The sequence below is a fragment of the Theobroma cacao genome, chromosome 5 (genome assembly GCF_053813885.1).
Source record: "Theobroma cacao isolate CCN51 chromosome 5, ASM5381388v1, whole genome shotgun sequence".
NCBI lineage: Eukaryota > Viridiplantae > Streptophyta > Magnoliopsida > Malvales > Malvaceae > Theobroma > Theobroma cacao.
Window position 1 is genome coordinate 34,448,399 of NC_142643.1, and position 23,623 is coordinate 34,472,021.

The 23,623-nt window shown below is 33.1% G+C and overlaps 1 protein-coding gene and 1 pseudogene across 1 annotated transcript; one reads left to right on the forward strand and one right to left on the reverse strand.

Moving 5' to 3' along the window:
* Positions 1–220: 220 nt before the first annotated feature.
* Positions 221–12,333, forward strand: LOC148762807 (cytochrome P450 71B34-like; annotated as a pseudogene).
* Positions 12,334–14,238: 1,905 nt separating this feature from the next.
* On the reverse strand, positions 14,239–23,207 carry EMB2654 (Tetratricopeptide repeat (TPR)-like superfamily protein). The gene is made up of 10 exons (XM_007028648.3): positions 22,744–23,207; positions 22,128–22,300; positions 19,212–19,317; positions 17,183–18,292; positions 16,977–17,082; positions 16,520–16,724; positions 15,821–15,953; positions 15,530–15,634; positions 14,897–15,017; positions 14,239–14,721 (listed from the first exon to the last, which is right to left on the reverse strand). The coding sequence occupies exons 1-10, from the start codon at positions 23,116–23,118 to the stop codon at positions 14,630–14,632; spliced, it is 2,526 nt and encodes an 841-aa protein (XP_007028710.3). The 5' UTR covers positions 23,119–23,207; the 3' UTR covers positions 14,239–14,629.
* Between the last annotated feature and the right edge of the window lie 416 nt (positions 23,208–23,623).

Genomic DNA, 23,623 nt, shown 5'->3' on the forward strand with positions numbered 1-23,623 from the left:
AAGAGCTTTTTTTTTTCGAAAAGCAATATAATAGCTTATATGGCTCAAAACAAAAAGAGTTTATTTAATTCAAAATAAAAGTACAAGGGCTTGTTTGAATATAATAAAAGAATAAAAAATTATTTGATTTTTTTAATAATTTAAAAGCTTTTATAGATATTATGAAAACTATAAATTGATTATTGTCTTAGGGTAATACATCAACCATAAAATCTAGTTAATGTTATTCCCAAAAAAACTCTTGGAAGCCTTGAAAGATGAGGTTCAGTTGCCCTTGTGGCTTCAATTTCTATTGTTCTTCTCCTTATTATTTTTGTTAGTGCAATAAGCTCAATGTGAATAGTTTCAAAAAATGGGTGAATAGGAATATTTTAAATATTTTGAAGATTTCTTTTCAATTTCAAGAAAAAAAAATTCTTTCAAGTCAAATCTCCTTCTTTTTTGAGAATGAAGAAGACAATTGATTTCTTATGAAATACGAGAATTTGGAAACACAAATGAAATTAAAAGAGTGAGAGAAAAATCAACACAATAGTTTTATTAGAGGTTCGGCCTCCTTGCCTACATCCATTCCCTTAGATTCATTAAGGAGTTTAAAATCCAAGATTGAAATATTTTTCAATACAATGCCTTTTGTGGATCAAATACAACCTCTCAATACAATGTTTTTTATGGTTAAAGCACAACTACTCTACCTTTTATTTTGGCTAAGGTATAACACTCAAATACTACCTTTCGATTGGTTAAGGTATAACTACTTAAGGGAATACAATGAGAGATATGAGTGCAGCTAGAATGCCTTTTAAAGGTTAAGTATTAGATTAAGTACAATGTTTCGTGAAAAATAAGATAAGTAATAAAGGCTCAATAAATGGTACAACAGATGTTCTTGCTTTGTGTTTTGGGTTGTTTTGAGATGATGGTGAATTGTTTCCTGATCTTTTTAGCAACCTTTTCTAGAGCTAGTCTTTTTCCTCTTGGACTCTGATTTTTGTGGTTTCATGGGATACATGCTCTTGGATGTGCCTTCTACCTTTTTATGGTAGTTTTTGTATAGTTGTTTTTTGAATGATATGAATGAGATTTCTTGCCTTTCAAAAAAAAATGGTACAATAAAAGACTTAAATGCTAGAAGAGAATTATAAAGAATATTGAATGATTTAAGCTGAAATCTTCTCTTAAAGTTGTATTTCAAAGTCTTCCAATCTTCATAAATGTGGTGGGAGTTGTATTTATAGTTATTGAAGCTTTTAAAGTGGTTGAAGATGCATTAAATGTGAAAACAACTACTTTTCTCTTCATTCTAAGCTCTAATAGTCATATTGTATCGATACATGTGTGGATGTATCAATACATTGCTGCTTTTATTGTTGAATTTTCACTAAAATGTATCAATACTTTTGAACTTGGCTGTAAGGGTTTGAACATTCTATGAAAATGTATCGATGCATTTAAGGCAGTGAGCACTCTATTGAATTTCTATCGATACATTTTGAGAATGTATAGATAGATTGAGTTTGACTTTGAAAATGTTGGCTTTTTTGAAGAACATATATCGATAGATTTCAATTTTTATCGATACTTGTTCAAATGTATTAATACATGGTGTAAATGTATCGATAGATTTGGATCAAAAAGCATTTTTCAAAGTCTTTTTTCATTTTTCTTATTCTCAAACTCATTTGAAAGTGCTAAGGGATGTTTAGACTTGATATTTCATAGCTTAAATAAAATTTTGGTCATTTTCTTTTGTAATTTAAAAACATGGGATCAATTTAAAAGCTATAGAGCTAACAATTTCTTATAACGAAGAAGATAGGAGTAAAGCCGTATAGCCAAAAACTTCCTTCAAGCCTTTATAAGATTCTAATCATAGGCAACTTACACCAACTTGGTCCATTAGCTCACTGCTCTTTGCAACAACAATCCAAGAAATATGGCCCCATCATGCTACTTCGGCTTAGCAATGTGCCTACCTTTGTTGCCTCATCTGTTGATGCAATAAGAAAAATCTTGGCAACCAATGACCTTCATTGTTGCACTAGGCCTCTTTTAGCTTGCACTAAAAGGTTTTCCTACAATTATCTTGATATAGCTTTCATTTCTCACGGAAACTACTGGAGGGAGATGAGAAAATTAAGTAATCTTGAGCTATTCAATGCTAAAAGCGTTCAATCATTTCAATTCATAAGAGAAGAAGAGGTTACGCAGATGATTGAGTCAATCTCTCAATCATCAGCTTATGAAACTCCTATTAACCTTACTCAAAAGATGATGGCTCTCACTATTCATATAATTCGAGAAGTTGCTTTGTGTAAGAGTGCACTTGACAAGCAATTGGGCACCAATAAATTGCAAGAATTGGTTCATGAAGCTTTTAGCATAATGGGAAGTTTCTTTGCATTTGACTTCTTTCCTTATGTGGGTTACATCATAGATAAGGCCACAGGTCAGCATGGAAGACTCGAAAAGACTTTTCGTGATTTGGATCTTCTCTACCAAAAGGTCATAGATGACCATCTACACATTGAAAGGCATGTAAAACTAGGAAGTTGACGATGTAATTGATGTTTTGCTGCAAATAAAGAATAATCAAACTGACACTTCTCTTCAAATCACCCAAGATAATATTAAAGTTATTCTTATGGTATGAAATCCATCTATTTTTACTAATATTTTTTAAAAATTTTAGTTTTTATTTAACATGTAAAGATTCATTGGTTTTTGAAAGCAGGAGTTTTCTTGGATCCTTTTGTCAAGTATCTACATATAACCAATTTAATTACATGTTAGATGCTTAATTTCATCAAATTTGTTTTTAAAGTTTTATTTTTAATTTAACATATAAAGATTCATTGGTCTCTACTAATGCTAATTTATGTACAATACATATATAAAAAGTTTATTAATTTTGGACTACACAACAAAAAAGAAAGAAAGAAAGAAAGAAAAAGTAACCTTATCCCATCCAACATAACCTATGGTCAAGCTTTTTTGCCAGAATTTAAACAAGAAACCTCTTAGTTAAAAGTTTTAATGTTTTAACCATGTCTCTTGGAAAGTACTATCTTAAATTTTGCTGACCTTTCTACTAATTAATTGCTTTTAGAATGTAATTTTGGGTAGTTGATATTACTTCAAGTATGATGATGTGGGCTATGGCAGAGCTTGCTACAAGATTGATGAAGAAAGCACAAGATGAAATCAGAAACTGCATAGGAAAGTGTAAATGCCCACTATCTAAAACTTATGCCCACTACCCAACTACGTGCTCATTCTCTTAACACCCAATAAGTTGTTCTTTAATGTGCTCTTCTCATAAGATGTTCTTCTCATAGTAAACGTATTCTTCCTATAACAGGCACGTTTTTCCATGATTGAACATGTTGTCCTAAAAATATTCTTCTTCTACCAACTACCACTCTTATTTAGTACAAATATGAGAGTTTCAAAAGTTGGGAGGTAATAAGAAAATAATCAGATGCTCAGTAAAGATTACTCTCAAAACTCTCCCAAATATTCATTCTACTTAGCCTTTTCCATTCACTGTGATCCACTACTTTCTCCACCTTTCTTATTCTTCACCGCCTATTACCAAAGCACTTACACTTCAAGGACTTCTCTAATCTTTCTCTTTACCGCCTCTTAATGCATTTCATTTTACTTATTGCGACACATTACTTTCTCCTAGAAAAGTGCTTTATATTTTGGCGAGTTTACTAGAAATGAGTGATTACATTAAGTAAAAAAAAGTTATCAAAAACTTTTTTTGTCAGAAGATATGGAGAGTTCTCCCAACAGCCATGAAATGCCCACTTATGTCTAAAGCTCATGAAAATGCTCTACGCTTCCCAAAAAAGGATGCAAGTGTTGGAGGATAACAATAAGCGGATGATGAAAACCATTGCCTAGTTTGTGTCAACAACTGTCACAACCCCTTAACCTCAAGTCATGCCACACCATAATGGCAAAAATGCTACTAACATGGTCAACAACAGAAAAAAAAAATGGAGGAAATGGAGAAAGCACAACTGACCCATTTCTCAATACCATTAATCCCTCTATTGTTGGCAATCCTATCATCGTAACTCCTCTAACCACTGCTCAAAGCTTTGTCACAAAAGAAAAGCTGGAGAAGTTGCTCAATCAGAAGAACAAGAGTCTCAACTTCGTCGAGTTTGACCTACAACTACCTTATCTTGCCAAAGTAGTAGCAAAGTCGTATCCCAAATATTACACCAATCTAAAATTTAAACAGTTCAATGGCAAGATCAGTGATGTTTAGGAACATGTCATGAAGTTTGTGCAAACCTTGGAAGTAGCAAGTTTAGATGATGATTTAAAGTTAAAGGAGTTCTCTAAGTCCCTCACTAGAAAGCTTCAATCTCACTCCTGGTTAAGTTGACTCTCAAAACTATATGTGCATGATGTTTAGGAAAAAGTTCTTACCTGTGTTAATCTAAGAAGAGAACATCAAAAATCAAAAAAGGATCTTATGAAACACATCTAGCAATTTAGAGAACAAGTAATGGATATACAAGATTCTTATGATGAAAAAGAATTAGTCAAAGTTTGCATCCAAAGTATGTTCGATGAATATATGGTGCATTTGGAAAACTTACCTCTCCCTACTTTTGCCACTTTAGTAAAAGTTTCATGGTGGACCAATAATATGGTCGTTAAGCAAAAAAAAGCTAATCATTTCAATAGAAGAAACATCCCAACTATGAACGTAATCCAAGGAAGAGGTAGAGAAAGAAGTGGTCCTCAAGAAAGCCAAGACAGGACAACTTCAAAAGAAGACAAGATGAAGAAATTAATGCACCTCATTTACTCTTAGTTCCACTTGATAGAGTAAAGGCACTCTTTCGAAAATGAATTAGAGATGATTTAAATTTACCTTACATATCGTAACCCCCAACGGTAAAAGAAAAGTCCAATCCAAGGTATTGTGACTCTCACCGTACAGTTGGTCATTCACTTATTAAATGTAGAGATCTACGTAAAATATTTTATGAGAAGGTGCAAGCAGGAAAAATGGTGGCTGGAAACAATAAGATCTAAAACAACTCATTTCCCACTCATCCATGATATGTCTAAAATGTCTACTATTAATTATTTCATGTACTCAAAATTTGACATTTGCAAAAAAAAAAATCATTTTTCTACCGCAAGCTTTATCGTTCTTGCTTTGGCTGTAATATTATTGTTGCACTCGATCATAAGCTTTATATCTTATTCTTTGACCATATAATTTATCACTCATATTTTAGCTGTGAGCTTTAACACTCATAATTTGGTTTTAATGATATTATACTATTGGCTACCAGCTTTATTGCTCACTTCTTGGCCATAGCTCGCTATTCACAAATAAGCTGCAATTTTAAACATTCCTTCATACTAGGTTGAGGATTATTCTCCTTAATGTAAAATTAAGAATCCTTTTTGGCTGCACACAATGATACATGTGAAACATTCATATGTTTGCAAAGAGTGAAATATGGAAGAAAATATCTCAATTTACAAGCGATTAAATAAAACCACAAAGAAAGCAAAGTAAATGTTTACTATGGAAAACAAGTCTACAAAAGAAGAACAAGCACAAGCTAGTTAAATATGAATTTCAAAAGGAAGGAAGATCAATCATTATTAAAATTGAAAAAGTTGTCTAATCTTCTTCGTAGCTCCATTTTTCGATCTTGCACTGAAGCCATCTATGAGTCCAACTCTTTTGTCTCAGCCTCTATGCCAGGTTTGTCAATCCTTGTTCACAATATATTCTTTGGCCTTAGTTATACAAGCATCAAGACATTTAATTTGGCAACTGAATTTGAGGACATATTCCATGAGATGCACCATCTATTTTAATTCCTCAAAAGAAATGTCTGCCATAAAGAATAAGCAATCTCTAAGGCACTGCCCAATACGTCCATAATAGCTCTGTTCAAGATTCTACTATTAAAAGGCCAAAATTCACTTTCTACTTTATAAGCATGCTCCAAAAGCTCCAAGTGTTATGGCAAGATTGAAATGCAATGAAAGTCTTTCAAATAAGTGTCAAAAGCATTATCTCTACGTTCTATCACTAGAAAAAATGACACATGAACTCCCCTCAGAAGAAGAATAAGCATTGCGAGTTATATTTAAAACACCCCTAAGAGAAAAAAAAAAGCGTTGTGAGTTGTATTCAGAACACCCCCAAGAAAAGAAGACACATTATTAGTTATATTCTGAACACCCCAATAAAAGAAGACACATTATGAGTTATATTCTGAACACCCAAAGAAAAGAAAAAGCATTGGGAGTTGTATTTGGAACACTTCAAAGAAAAGAAGACGAATTTCGAGTTGTATTCGGAACACCTCTAAGAGAAGAAAAAGCATTGCGAGTTGTATTTGGAAACTTTTCAAGAGAAGAATAAACATTGCGAGTTGTATTTGGAACACCTCCTAGAGAAGAATAAGTATTATGAGTAGTATTTAGAACACCCTCAAGAGAAGAAACATTGTGAGTAGTATTTAGAACATCTCGAGGAGAAGAAGAAGCATAAATATTCTCACTACCTTTAAGAGAAGAAGAAATGTTGCAAGTAACACCAAAGGTAGCACAAACTCCCTTAAAGTAGTAACCATAGTATGTGAAAAGGTACTCCACCTTGCAATAATAGCACACCATACTTCAATTCTAGTCTCTTTACAAATATGGAGTTTAAAGGTGACTTTTACAACATAAGCACTCCAGTATTGCTGAGAGTAATCACGTAAGTGGAATTCTTCAAGACTTTCTATGCCCATTCATCCTAACTTGAACCCATTGTGATTTAGATCTAAATTTAGTGACAAAAAATGAGAATTCATTATGTTCAAATTTGAACTTTAATATTGACGATGCTCTTAGGATGGAACACCTTCTATCTACAACGACTCCACTACAAATATAGTCTTAATGCTAGCTAGTAGATATACATGGGTGCTTATCCAATTGTTTTGCATGCACTGTTTCTTATAAGCAATCTTCTCCTTATTCCCTGATGACACCATCATCCCAATTTTCAAGAACAAAAGGAACTTCACCAATCCTCCTTATTCACATTTCTTAGAAAGAGAAGTTGCAACAGTACTTTTTCGCTTCTTTTTAGAGCAACCCTACTAGATCATTGTAGCGAACTTTTAGCGTAAAATGAGTTTGGCTAGGAGATGAAAAAGCAAAGTTCTTACAAGCATGAATGAAAACTAACTAGATAAGTATTCATGCATTATCATTCCTACCAACACACAATTACTTCCTTAAAAATTACAATAATGTTCCATGTTTATTTGTTTATCTTTATTTTTATGCCAAACAAAATAGATAAGAATATATATATACATATATATATTAAGCTAGAATAGCAAGAATATATATATATAACATTTAACATAAAAAAAATTTCCCTTTACGAATGGCTATGTTTGAGCAATAATAAACAAAAGAAAGTTTTCCCTTTCCCTTATGTAAACTACGTTGCAACAGAAGAGAAAAAAAACTAAAAGAAACAATATAAAAAAATTATATAGTTGTAAAGAGAAGTTATTTGTTCAAAAAAAAATTAGAGAAAAATCTTGGAAGTTGATTGTGAATTTGTTCAAAACTATTCTCTTATATTTATAGACTTAGAGGAATTATTTTCCTAACAAGGATCCAACACTTTGAATTTTCTTAGCAATTTTTTTTTTTTACATCCCTTGTTTCTCACATATATCTCCATTCCTCGTTTCTACACCTTTTATCTTGATATTTTCCTATTATCATATTTTAAAAAAAATATAAGGTGTTCAAGTGTAAAATAAGTCTATGTCTTATTTGCTTAATTAAGAAAAACAATCTTAAAACTCAATATCAATTTAGTAAGAACGTGCCAATATCAATGACAAGCATGATTACTTTATTAATCTAAAACATCTTATTATGTTTCTAGTAATTATGTCTCTTACTTTACTTTAAAATTTAAAATTTACGCTAGCATGTCAGTTTAAGGGGACAAGCCTTGATTGTGAGCTTACATAGCCTTACACAACAAGGCTTGTTACTAATCACAATATTCAAATTATGTATGAAAATTTTATTAGCAAATCCTTTTACCTCTCATTGTTTTTCTACATATATCTCTACTTTTTTTAATGTGTTCAAGTTCTCCTATCTTGAATTATTATTATTATTCTTAAAAGATAAATGTAAAGTATATAAATCAAAAGTATACCCCACGACTTATCTGCCCAACGAAACAAACAATCTTAAAATGCAAAACCCACCTTTGTAACATTATGTCAATTTACAAGTAATTAATTTAATGCAAGGTTTTCTTTTGTTTTTAACTACCATGTTGATTTGCAAGCCATGCTTATGCAGGTGTCCCATTATCCTTCAAAAATAATTGTTCTTCCACTTGTCCTAATAACTAAGGCTGCTTGATTTTAGACTTAAAAAAAAAATAATCTATCAATGGTGTAGCAAACTAATAAGAGTTGGTGATTTATCACTCTGCCTTAATACTTAAAAAATTCTTTATCTCTCGATAATAAAATTTTCATACATGGGGCAAAACTAAGCTAAGTGTTTTTCAAGGGAGTAACATCCAAAGACGTTCTCAAGTGCCTAAAGCATAGGGACATTCCAATTGCATAATATTTAGGAACGTTCCAAGTGTGTAATGCATAGGGACTTTTCCAAGTGCGTAACACCCAAGGACTTTCCCAAGTGCGTACGTATAGGGATGTTCCAAGTGCGTAACATCCAAGGATGTTTCAAAGTGCGTAATGCATAAGACTGCTTAACACTCATGGCCCTTCCAAGTGTGTAACACCCAAGGCCATTCCTAAGTGCATAATGCATTCTAAATGCGTAACTCCCAGAGATGTTCCCAAGTGTGTAATGCATAAGGATATTCCTAGGTGTGCAACACTTCAACAGGGCATTCTTAACCGCAAGCAAATTTTGTAATAATAATAATAATAGTAATAATTGCATAAATTTGCAAGCATTGCACATTTCCAAACTTTCTAAAAGTGTGTATGAGATTTGAAGCCTAGTTTACAAGCTTAAAAGAAAATATTGTGTCATTGCACATTAAAGAAAATATTGCTTTAGAGGGAATAGGTGCAAAAAATGTATTCTAATATTGCGTCATTGGTTAATCTTTCTTTTGAAGAAAAAAAAACATATAAAACGTTGTCTTATATTACTTATCTTATGTACATGACTCAAATTGTATTTTTTTATTTTATACATAAAAATTTCTTACAAAAATTATTAACTAAAGGGCAAAATGTAGATGCCCAATTTTGGTTAACCATTACTTCTTTTAAGTATTATCTTATAGTATTAGAACAACGGAAAACAACCATGTCACACGGAGAAGTGAAAGTAATACAAAACGAGTGACAAGGTTCACTGTGTTATTTTTATGTTTGAAATGTTCTAAAAAGTTTGGTTTGATAACTTAGATATAAAGGTAGTTAAGAAGACTTCTCTTAACCTTTTCTTGAAGTACACGTGTTTTACTCTTTTCTTTTTCTTAAGAGTACATATAATGCATTATTAAGTATCAATACTCCATTATCCAAAACTTAAGCCCACTACCCAACTGCATGTTCATTCTCTTAAAAACGTGCTCTTCTCATAAGACATTCTTCTCATGGTGAACATGCTTTTTCCATAACAAGCACGTTCTTCCATAATTAAACATGTTCTCCTAAAAGTACTCTTTTACCAATTGCCACTCTTATTTAGTATAAATATGAGAGTTTAGAAAGTTGGGAGGAAATAAAAAAAAATCAAAACTAAGTAGAGATTAATCTCAAAACTCCCTCATAGTTCTCCCAAATATTCTCTCTACTCAGCCCTTTCCATCTGTTGTGTTATGTTGCTTTCTCCACCTTTCTTATTCCTCACCGCCTGCCACTAAAGCACTTACGCTTCAAGGACTTCTCCAATTTTCCTCTTTGTCGCCTCTAGTGCATTCCATTTTACTTATTACAACACGTCATCTCTCTCTACTAGAAGAACCCTTTACATAAAAAAAAAAAAAAAAAAGGTCTCCAAATGCAACATCAATTAGCTTCAATACCTGAAGATGGTGATTAAGGAATTCTCAAGACTACATCCTCTAGGGGCACTTTTACTTCCAAGAGAACCCATGTCTCAATTTAACATAGTTGGTTACAACGTTTACCCCAAAACTCGCATCCTAGTAAACATTTAGGCAACAAGAAGAGATCTTGAGAATTGGAAAAACACAAAGTAGTTCTACCTAGAAAGGTTTATGGATAGCCTCATTGATCTCAAAGACTAGAATTTTGGGTTTTTACAGTTTGTTTCCAGTCGAAGAGGGTGCCCTGAAATTTCTATGGCAATTTTAACTATGGAGCTTGCACTTGCGAATCTCTTATATCATTTTGATTGAAAATTGCCAAATAGGTGAAAAGTAGAAGATCTCAATGTGGAAAAGGCAGTTGGCATCACAAATTATAAGAAATAAGCTTTACAACTTGTTTTTATCAATTACCACTATTCATAGGCCTTGTAAGCTTTAGTACATATATCAAATGTATAACAGACACGTTCTTCCATGATTGAACATGTTCTCCTAAATGTACTCTCTTTATATCAATTGCAACTCTTATTTAGTATAAATATGAGAGTTTAGAAAGTTGGAAGGCAATCAAAAAATAATCAAAAACTCAATAAAGATTTCTCTCAAAACTCTCTCAAAGCTCTCTGAAATATTCTCTTTACTCAACCTTTTCTATTTGTCGTGCCATGTTGCTTTCTCCACCTTTCTTATTTCTTACCGCCTACCACCAAAGCACTTACGCTTCAAGGACTACCTTAATGTTCCTCTCTGTCGCCTCTAGTGCATTCTAGTTTTCTTATTGCAACACGTCATCTCTTTTTACTAGAGGAACCCTCTACATAAAGAAATAAAGGTCTCCAAATGTGACATCAATTAGCTTTAATACTTGAAGATGGTGGTTAACGAATCCTTAAGATTGCATCCTCCAAAGGCACTTTTACTTCCAAGAAAAGACATGTTTCAATTTAACATAGATGGTTGCAACATTTACCCCAAAACTCGCATCCTAGTCAACATTTAGGTAACAGGGAGAGATCTTGAGAATGAGGAAAACCCCGAGCAGTTCTACCCATAAAAGTATATGGATAGCCCTATTGATTTCAAAGCCTAGAATTTCGAGTTTTTACTGTTTGGTTCCAGTTGAAGAGGGTGCCCTGAAATTTCTATGGCAACTTTAAGTATGGAGTTTGCACTTGCGAATCTTTTACATCATTTTGATTGGAAATTGCCAAATTGGCAAAAAGCAGAAGATCTCAACATGGAAAAAGCACTAGTATAACAAATTATAAGAAAAAAGCTTTACAACTTGTTCCTATCAATTACCACTAGTCGTAAGCCTTGTAAGCTTTAGTACATATATCAAATGTATAACAGGCACATTTTTCCATGATTGAACATGTTCTCCTAAAGTACTTCCTTTGTACCAATTGCCACTCTTATTTAGTATAAATATGAGAGTTTGGAAAGTTGGAAGTCAATAAAAAAATAATAAAAAATTTAGTAAAGATTACTCTCAAAACTCCCTCAAAGCTCTCTGAAATATTTTCTTTACTCAACCCTTTTTATCTGTCATGCTTTGTTGCTTTCTCCACCTTTCTTATTTCTTACTGCCTACCACCAAAGCACTTACGCTTCAAGGATTGCTTTAATCTTCCTTTTTACCACCTCTAGTGCATTCTGATTTACTTATTGCAACACGTCCTTTCTCTTTACTAAAAAACTCTGTACAAAAAAAAAGAAAGATCTCCAAATGTGACATCAATCAACTTCAATACCTGAAGATGGTGGTTAATGAATCTTGGAGATTGCATCCTCCAATGGCACTTTTACTTCCAAGAGAATCCATGTCTTAATTTAACATAGATAATTACAATGTTTATCCCAAAACTCACATCCTAGTCAACATTTGGGCAATAAGAAGAGATCTTGAGAACTAGGAAAACCCCGAGCAATTCTACCCAAAAAAGTTTATGGATAGCCCTATCGATTTCAAAGCCCAAAATTTCGAGTTTTTACCGTTTGGTTCCAGTCGAAGAAGGTGCCCTGAAATTTCTATGGCAATTTTGACTGTGTAGCTTGCACTTGCAAATCTCTTATATCATTTTGATTGGAAATTGCCAAATGGGCAAAAAGCAAAAGATCTCAACATAGAAAAGGCAGCCGGTATGACAAATTATAAGACAGAAGTTTTACTACTTGTTCCAATCAATTACCACCATTAGTAGGCCTTGTAAGCTTTAGTACGTATATCAAATATGCTAAGTTACTGCTTGTAATCCTTTATGCATATGCATTTATGATGTCTCATGATGCATATTCTGTCATGAAAAAAAATTATCATGTAATTGAAATAATGAATAGACTTATATTTAATTTTAAAATTATAAATTTTATATCGATAATTAAGATAGTTTGAATATATATATAAATACTATTAAGATAATAAATGTATGAACATTTATTTTTTGTAAATAAATAGATTTGGAGAATTTTAGATTACGAATGATTTTTTTATTAAAAATAGAAGATTTTTAAACAAAAAAACATATACGATGTCCTTGTCACTGAGTCAATGCTCAAGTGCAACTGTGGATTATATAAAAGAAATTGCCTAAGGTTGAATTAGGCATGGCAATGAGGAAAGCCTTGGAAATTTTCTTGAATATTTTCTTGTTATACGTACAAGGAAAGCCCCAGAAAGAATTGGTACCATGTTTATACTTGTAAGCGACTCGTAAGCAACATCAACTGGCGTTGCAAAATTCCAATAACAATACCATGCCCACTTACTTACAATTATTTAAAAAAAAAAAATTAACAAATATCACTATATATTGTATTCATTAATTATTAACATAAACTATTGATTAAGATGGATATTCAGGGAATCTAATACAATGCGAAAATTACATATTCATCTACTATTTAGTGGAAAATGTTCCATTATTATTCTCCCTTAATTAAAACCGCCTGACAATTGATGAATTGTACACAAAGTTATGAGCCTAATTATCTAGTTCTGGTACAATTAGCCCTGAGTCCGGGAGTACTTTCTAAACTAAATGATTTTTGTCTAAGTATATATGTATGTTTGGTCACTTCATTGAATGTCAGAAATGATATTATGCTCTGGTGTATGTGGTGGTGTTTGCAAGTAAGAAATGCCAAAGATACTGAAAAAAGTTTTCAATTTCTCCTATTCGTCACCCCCATCAGAGTAGAGTAAACGTATATGATTGTAGAGTTCAAGAATGACATTAGATTTTTTTCTTCACAAGGATAAAGCCAAAGCATATTTATTTAGAATAATGAGCAGCAAAACTAACAAAATAAGAATAGCCATCAACAGATTGAATTGGAGCTGGACCCCCAACATCTGTACCAAAAAGTTTTAAGGGGATCAGTACTAACAAGACTAGAGACACCAAAGGAGAGCTTATGGCTTTTATTCCAATGACAGTAGACTCAAGTCGGCAGGCAATCGTGATTAGTAATCACTGATTATTAATATATTGATAAATATTTAAAAAACAAAAAACAAAAAACAAAAATCAGATTATTTTAAATGAAAGGTACACGAAAGATATCAAATAAAATATAAGAATAATGGGACGATTTAAGTCATTGGTGATATAGTGGGAAGTAGCAGAGTCCACAAGTCAGGTTAAGTCAGGTTTAATTTAAGTTATTTAAGTTATTTCAGTCAGGTTTAATTTGATTTTGTTATTGGGTTTTGTTTTTTCTTTTGTTTTCTAATTTCAACAACTTTTGTGACAAATTTTTTCCTTTTACTGGTATAAATGAATGACTTTTTTAAAATCTTTCTAAACTATACCTTTCAAGTTGTTCAAATACAAGTAAATAATTTTTTCTTATACAAAACAATGCTCACAAGTAATTACCAGTTATTCAGATATTCAATATTTTGAATATAACATAATTAACTTTTTTTCTTTTTCTTTTATTCATAATTGATAACATCCTATATCATTTATTGTGCACATTGAATATTACACTCCTTCTGACTATCAATATATACTTTAATGTTAATGATTTAGTTAGCTAATAACATCAACTACTTAATTAAAGTTAGCAATTTGTTCAACTATATTCTTCTAATAAAATCAAACAAATAATTAAATTTTCATTTAATATAATGATAACCTTTCATATAATATTTCAAACAATATCCACAAAATAACAATTTCCTGACAATGCGTAGGAAGCAGTATTTATGAAACAATACAAGCTGGCTTATAGATAAGATACAAGTATATCTCAATGTTTAAATTTAAGTTAACGAGATTTTCTCACACACAATGATCCTAGTGACAGTTACCTTCCCTCCTTTTCCCCGGCCACTTGAATGAAATTACAATAAACTATGCATAATTACAGTTGATTCCTCACAATAAAATTTGGGTTTAGTCGGCTTCTATCTGTACTGTATTCTGAGAAGTAAGAGATGCGACTTCTCAATAAGAAACCGCCACCAGCGGCCACTCTCCAATTGTAGCTTCACACCTCTGATCCAATAATCAATGGTGAGGTCGACAGAGGAGATGCAACCATGCCGCTTGAATTTTGATCCCCAGATCTTCTCATGGATTCTGTTCCATCACCAAAACATTTTACATACTTCTTCATGAGCACCTTACCTCTACAGCTATTATTCCATGTCTTTATTCTAAAAACTTTAAATGCTAGTTTCCAAGCCCAGAACCATTATGAAAAAGTTATGAACAGATTTCTATGTTTCACATGCCAGAAATAATTTCAGCTTACCCAGTCTTTCTCGTATTTTATCTGCATATTCAGCCCCACAACCTTTCTGTGAAAAGGAGACAATATCAACGAACATCCCATTCGAAGGTTGAATTCCAGCATCCTCCATCCACTGAAGAACCTGCACAGAGATTTGTAAAGGAGATTGAGTATTTCACCTTGTGAATACTTCTAATGCATATCTACAAAAGTAGTACTTTCTCATAATTATGTTCTGCAAATATGACTTCATGAGTAAATTAATACTTTAATTTGATTCTTGCCCGTTAGTTTGAACTTGAATCACTAAGGCCATGATCAGAAGAAGTATAATCCTCTATTGACCATTAAGAAAACTTTTTCAGATGGAAAAGAATCATGTAGATTAAGGACCATTTATTAGGAATCTGGAAATAATTATAGAATATATATAATTGTTTATACATCTTTTACCATGATGCCACTGCAGCAGAAGTAAGAAGTTTGAGGGCCTGGGTCAGCTAAATCAAGGGATTTCAGACATTTAACCATCATGCCAGATGTTAAACTAGAAGAGTAGATTAATTTATACCATTTACACCACTTATATAAGAAAATCCAGAGTGTAGACTGAAGTTTGACACATTAAGGTTAACAGAAATGCAGAAATATAACCTCAATATATTTTCGCCAATTTCCAGCAGCCAAAAGATTCTTCAACAAGATTGAATAGGTATTGAAGTTGACTGCAGCACCTGATGCTATCATCTTGTAAAACAGCTGCGTGCATGAAAAGGAAAAATTAAAGGCACTAGAAAATTAAGATATCAGAAAATAAATAAAGAATCTAAAACAGGTACACGGCACTGATCTTTGACCTTAGGGATAGTACTTGAACTTCCAAGATCTTCTGAGACACTGAACAAAATAAACTTCTAATAGATACTTAAAAAGGAAATCAAGTACCTTCATCATAGACTCAATTTTTCCACTTTTTCCAACCAGATGAAGGAGCTGATTCATTAGTCCAATGGACACTAAAGGGAACAAAGGCTCCATTAGATTGATCAGGTCCATTGTGGTCTTCCAATCTCGTAACCTTCACTCAAATTCTCAATGTCAGTTTCTAGGAAAGCAGAAAAAGCCACACTGAATTTTATGCAAAAAAACAGATCTGTTTTGTAAGAAAGCTGGCCCCTCAAAGCAAAGTGGAATTAGACATTGGAAAATAAAATATAATAATCAGACAATGCAGGATAAACCAGGACCATGTTTAGTCATGAAACAAGGTGGCACCAATAGGTATATGGTGAATGACCACACTATTTACTTAATTGTGAAACAAGTTACATTGGATTGTGGCTCCAACTAAAAGTATTCATTTCTCCTACCCATGATTCCTCCTTTTAAAATGCAAAAACGCATGGATAAGATTTGGTGTCAATATAAGTGGCTACATTGGGTTCAGTATCCTCTAAATACTGGAATTTATTAAAAGTTTATTTTCTTTGCAATAAGAGTAAAACAAAAATATCTGCATCAGCTGAAAACAAGCAACAATCAACAACTCACTCTAGAACAAAATTTAAGAAAACTCTCTTTTAGGGAAAGGAACAAAAACTTATGAAATGTGCCGTTTTCTGCAAATATAGACATGAAACTTACATGCTACAAGCTGACACCATTTCAAAGAAAGTAGCATCATTTAAAGGGATTGCTTTCTCTCTCATATACTCTGCCAAAACAAGAACCTTGGATGGTCGTCCTCCCTTATTAAAAGCTCTCATTAGAGCTGAACATGCTACAGAATCAGGTTGGACGTCATTTGTTTCCATATCTAGAAATAGTGCACAAGCTTTTTCCCAATTTTCTGAAGGATAATAAGATACCATGTTGTTAATTCCAGAAATCAATCAATAACAAACATCAGGGTATAATATGGTCAGCAATTTAATAAAATCAGCATTGCAATAGAAATTACTTTGATAAAAAAAATTTCCTGCATATTATATCTAACTTTCTATTATTATATCAATAAATTCCTATCATACATGTATCCAGAAATTGTACCCATGTTTGCAGTTTCCAAGTAGTTACTTAAGCAGTGCAATATGAAACTTACCTGCAGCATTGTATGCATGCAGCATTGCAGTATATGCAACAACATCAGGACAACAACTGGCAACCTTCATCATGTTGAACATTGATTCTGCTTCAGCAACTTGGCCCTGAGATATTGCATCCAAAGAAGAAGAGTTTAAATAAGAGAAACATTTCTCTTAAGTCATAAATTAACAATTAAGTAACATCTCATGCTGAAGCACTTGCCTGTTTACTGTAAACACAAATAAGAGATGAGTACACCTCCTTGGTTAGAGGAAGTTTTAAAGCCACCATATCATCAAGAAAGCCTAGGGCCTCACCATATTTTGACATTTTACAGTAACCACTTATCAATACCGTATAAGTAACAGAATCTGGCATGACATTCCTTTTCCTCATGGATTTGTACAAAGCTACAGCCTTCTCAAACTCTCCGACATTCATATAGCTTCCAATTGCTGAATTGTAGGCAACTGTGTTCAGTTTGATACCTCGTAACTCAGCTGCTGAAAGTACAGCATCAATCTTCACCTTTTGCCCACAGCGCCCACAGGCGGCTAAGAGGGTGCATATTGAGACTATGTTTGGGTGAATCCCATCTTGCTCCATATGACGCAAGACTTCCACAGCCTCAGCTAATAAACCATTAGATCCATAGGCATCAATCAATGCATTATAGCTTACAAGATTAGGTTTGCAATTATCTCTCTTCATTATGACAAAAACTTCCCTAGCTTTGTCAGGCTGCTGTGATCTTCCATAAGCATTCAGTAAAGAAGTAAAAGAGACAACATCTGGACGAAAACCATTATGTTTTATCTGCTCAAAAACTGCAAATGCCTCTTCACTCATTCCGTGTGAAGCATACGCAGCCATTAGTGTGTTATATGTAACAATATTGGGTCTTATACCTTCTGCAAGCATTGTATTAAACACAGTCTTACAATTTTCCATCTGTCCACTAACAGAATACAGATGAATGATGCTGGTGAATGTAACAATGTCAGGGTGGCAATCTGCTCTCTTTTCTCTCATGGAATTAAAAATATCAATAGCTTTTCCATATTGTCCAAGCTTCACCAGGCAATTTATCACAATATTTAGGGTAGTTGTGTCAGGGCGAATATTTGTTCCTTTCATCAGTTCAAAATAAGACAAAGCTTTTGAATACTGAGCCCCGTTCTTATATGCAGACAATACGATGTTGTGTGTAACCAGATCTGGCCCAACTCCATTTTCTGTCATTTTCTTGCAAACCTTCAGAGCTTCTCTCCAATTTCCACTAGATCCACAAGCGTTGATCAAGTTGTTATAGGTTGATCGACTTGGAGGGATCTGGAAATTTACACTAAGGTTACAGAAATCTCTTGATGAAAAACGATAGAAGGTCAAGAACAATTGCTATATACAACAAAGTCCGGTTGCCTACTCTTTTCTAGATGCAGAAAAAAAAAAAACAGTAATGATATTTATATACAACAATGTGCTAATTTCAATCTGATTTACTTAAGTAACTCTTATGTTATCTATGAATAATGCACAAAAAAGGTTTGATCCCTACTTCTTTCTCTATCTATTCTCCCTTATTTTCAACTTAGAGGGGGAAAAAACCCATTATGGCACATCAACTAGGATTGGTTAGTCTTACAAATGGTTTTGAATGTTAAAGGATATGTCTATAAAATATTGATGATTTTATCAGTTACTGCAGAATGTAAATAAACAAGAAAGAGGTGCATTGCATTTGGCTGGACAAGTGCCTTTTTTGAGAAGCATCCATTGTTTGTTTAAAGGGCAAAACATAAATCTAGGCAAACTTTCCTGAAAAAACTCTTAAATCCCATCTAAACTTCAGAATGCTAAATCATATAATTGGTCATGCTATGTGCACCTTTGAAATAAATTTACAAACATAAAAGCAGAAATCAGAGCATGTAATCAATAAAAAATCATGCAAAACATTCTGCCAATCACCAAGGGAAGGATTCTATGAAGAGTACAACATGCAGAAACCAAAAATATCAACCATAACAATAGTTAATTGTTACAATTAAATAATAATAGAGGCATTATGCAGATATTTTTTGACCAAAGCAATAGTTATACTGGCAATTATACATGATAATTGAGGCGCTATGCAGTATTGCAAAAATTTTATACCCACTACCATTTCAATGTGAAAAGAAAAAGAAAGAAGCTCACATCAAGTTAGACCCACTAAGATTGATTAAGGAAGAAAAATACAAATACACACAGCTGCACTGAGCATGTCTTCCATGATATTCATAGCCCAGCGCCATTGACCTGCTCGACCATGTGCATGGATAAGAGCATTGTATGTCTCAGCATCAGGTTTGCACCTACAGCGAAATGATAATATGAAATTAATATATCACCAGAAAGTTAAATGAGATGTTGAATGGCAAGCCTTCAGAAACTTTGAAAATAATAACTACCAGATTCGAGGATATATAGAACCTATTGCTAGGAAAACTACAAACTCCAGAGCTAACAATATATGCAGAGATCAGATGCTACAGACCAAATAAAACCAAAATTCCTTTATCCTTTCAGTACTTAACAAACACATTTTACCAGTACCCATGTTGAGACTAATGTAATTTAAATGAACAACCAACCATCGCTATCATGAAGAGAAAAGGACAATACTGAGGGTATTAATCTTCTAGTAGCACATAGACCTTATCGTAAAAAGTACTTCTTATGTACGATGATACTAGAGGAAAGAAAAATAACAAATTGAAGGGATGATTGTGGTTGACAGACATACTGCTTGTTTATTAAGTAGATTCCACAGAATAGAGATGCAAAATATCCAAAAAAATCTAGATTCAATAAAACAATTGTCCTGGCTAACTAGCCGCTTTGCTCTCTTTGATAACCTGCAAACAATTACATCATATCTTAAAGGGTAAGACTATTGTGCTATCAAGGTCATCCTCTTCCCAATTCTTTGCATGTTTTGGCTCTAAAAATATGCTTTTTAAACAATTCTTATGCCTCTAATGGGAGATTATAGGGAACACCACTATTAACTTCCTTTAACCTAGAAAAAGTTATAATTCTTTCTTTTGCCACTTGAAGAGTTATATGATGGTCTCCATTTTCATAGAAAGGATTCTGACACAAAGGGTGAATTACCATACATATTGACTGAAGTACCTTCACCACTGATTCATCGTTATTAACTCATCTAGCTATCCTGAGTTACTCAGAGTCTGCCAAAATAATATTTTAGGATCCCATTTAACATTTTCCTGCACAAGGAACTAGATATAATAGATAGAAATGATAAAACTTTACATTTGGACTTCCATCACATTGTGTTACTGACGTAGAAAGCCAAATGTTCACATTGCTATGAGTTTTTAACTACATGATGAAGTATTGTAGGTATTCAATACACTACTCCCATTAAAGTGACTGAAGCATAATAATTTGCTTCAATTGGGGCCATACAGTCATTGCTACACCCAATAATCATTATTTAGGAAAAATTTCAACCTGGGTTTTGGGGCTTCTTGGGCTTGATGGTAATATTATAAATTTTCCATGATATTCCAAATTAGCATCAACTGGAACTTTGCGAGAATATCAGTCCTAGCTCTTTGCCAAAGTAAAATTTGAAAATAAGATCATCAAATCCTCTATTTGGATGTGTTAAGTTTATAATATCATTAAATCTTTGAAACCTGACATTATCATTCCAGTTTACACTTCCGACAACAAAACAAGATTTTTAAATTTACTTACATCATCTTCATATTCCTTAAGCTTATCCGCTAACATTTTCATATAGTGTTGTACAGAGGCATGAAAATGATCAAATATGTTAATGTTCATATAATCTTGTTGGCTGGTTTGATGGTCTTTTAGCACTCAAAATAGAATGATGGGTGCAGCAAATAGTTGCTGGAAATTACAGCAGATTAGAACAACATGCAGGGGAACAGCAGATGAAAGAAATTTCTTATTTTTCATCCAATCTAAAAAGCAAGTGCTACAAGGTTATATGCTCACTAAATGTATGGTACTAAGCATCCAAGTGGTCAAATCTACAGCCATACAGATTAACACAAATTAACATGACAAGTTCATATCAAATCAAACTAGGGTTAAGTTGCTGTCATGTGTAGTCTCCTGCTTAACAGTTCACTCCAGGATATCTCTAAAATGCTGGTAAGAGACTAACAAGTCACACTCCAAATAAAAGAGAATATTTTAGTGGTGATAACCACATATGAGGAACAGGTGAAACAAGAGGTAGAGGCAGCTAGATGATATATTGACAAAGACACTTGCAAGACAAAAAGAAGAAATCAATGTTTGGGATCATGAAGCAACAATTAAGGGAGAATGTTCTTTAACGTGTGCTGTAACTTAATAGAATTTACTGTTGGCAACAACTGAACTTTTTAAGAACATACAAGCATAAATACCATGGACTATTAGCTGGACAGCTTACTTACCACCTACTTTAGAGCATAAATACCATGTATCAGACTATCAGTTGCTGGAATCTTCAGTAGAAAAGACAGATTGCAAAAATCCCCAAGTTTTATCTTTTGCTTTTATTGCAGAAAACCGTAGTCTTTGGCTTCTTAATTCTGATTTGATAATATATATTTTTTAAATCAAGTCTCACAACCAGCCAACAAACCTAGAAAGCAGCATCAAAGAAAAGCAAATATAAATCACACCAGAAGAGCCTGAAAGATAATTCATTTCCATCAATCTTGATCTCAATACACTTACAGCCTTTCCATGGCCATTAGTGCAAAAGCTTCCCACCACAAAATAAGAGCTCAAGATATTCTATTAAGGTTAAAATTTAAAGAGATCCAGTGTCAATTGGGCTGTTCGAGTTTGTAACTCAATTAGAAATATTAAACCAGGACAATGACTTCAAAGAAGCTCTTAATAGAGAAACTACAAAGGGATAATTCTTCGCCAGCATAAGAAGACTCCAAGAATTTATACTATGACAACGCACAGATGTTTCTATTTACAAACTGCAAATTGGGTTTTGACTTACTAACTATAAACATTATGAGATCCAAATGAAAAGAGTTTTGCATACAGCTACAACAATGTTATGCATACTAGGACACAAGTACAATATAATATCACAACAAGCAGAAAGCATTACCTCCACTTTTGCATTTCGAAGAACAAACCACGTGCTTGATCTGTCCAATTATGTCTAGCATGTAATCTTATCATCATATTGTAGATATCGTTTCGCGCACAGTAGTTCTTTTGATTTTTCATCCAGTCAAATACTTTTACACTATGTTCAATTGCACCCCTTTGCGTCAGCTCCTACCAAACCACAACCAAATACACCCAATCAACACAATTTCAACCGCTAATATCTAATTATCCTCAGGCTCCGTTAGGTTATTACTTCTGGTACTTACTTTTCTGCACCTGTTTTTTACTTCCTCAGAAGTTACTAAAAATGAAAACAAACACTCCCTCAGTAGTAATCAAATTGCCACATTTTGACTTCTATTAGTCAAAATTTTTCAACTTTTTGAAATCCTATTATTTTATTTAATAATTAATAAAAATATGAAAAAAATTATTATTTTTAAAACTTTGAACGAAATAATTTTTAATATATATTTTTCTAAAATTTAACTTGAAATAATTTAACTGATATAGATCAAAGTTAGGAAATCGCAAAACCACCAGCCAAATGAAAACCAAGTATTTTATATTCATAAAATAAAAATATCTTATAGCAAGAGGACGTAGCATACCTTGATGAGAAACGGGAAATTTTTCCTAGCAAAACGGCCAACCCACCGGTTCAGCACCGGTTCGACGTTTTCCCAATGATTGAGCTCCTGAATTTGGTCGACGACCTCGGATACGGTCCAGTCCTTCTGGAAACGGTCGCCTTCCACACGCAAACGGTACCGTTTAGGTATATCGGCCTTCCTGAGTCCACTCACCCGAGTGGAGACCTCGTGCTGGCCCTTGTCGTAGTCGACGAAGCCGGATTTCTGGTCCTCGAACGCGGTGTCGTTCTTGCGTTTCTTGCAGAGGACTAGGGACTTGGGGCGAGTGGAGTGAGTAGAGTCGGGCGACTGGAGAGTGAGTTTGAGAGGAAGTGGGTGGGGTAGAGTAGTCATTTCATCTAAGGGAGCAGAGTGGAGAAGAAGGAGCAATGCCAGTGGAGGGTTTTTGACAGTTGGAAGAGGAGTGGCAGTGGATAATCCCCTTCTTCAAAAGCTCGCGGGGATTTTTGCCGTTAATTTGCTCTATTAAATAAAAAGACACGTTTGACCTTAAAACAAAATATTATTTACTTTTTTATCCAAATGCATCTCTATTTTTTTTTTTAAGGGCATCTCTATTTAAATTTATTAGATTGTGCCCGTGCAAATAAAAAATGTTGAAGTAAGTTTTAACAAGAAATATTGAATAGAAAGTGTTATAATTTTTATTACAAAGTGGAGTAGTATATAATATTTGTTTATAATTATACACATTTAATTTTTTTTCTATTTAATATATAGTAAATGGTCATGATAAATATTAAAATAATTATATGCTGGTGATAAACAAAATTAAGATGATGATCTAGTTTTATGTTTTTGTAGATTGTTTTGTTCGTACAAAAGTTAGCAACATAGT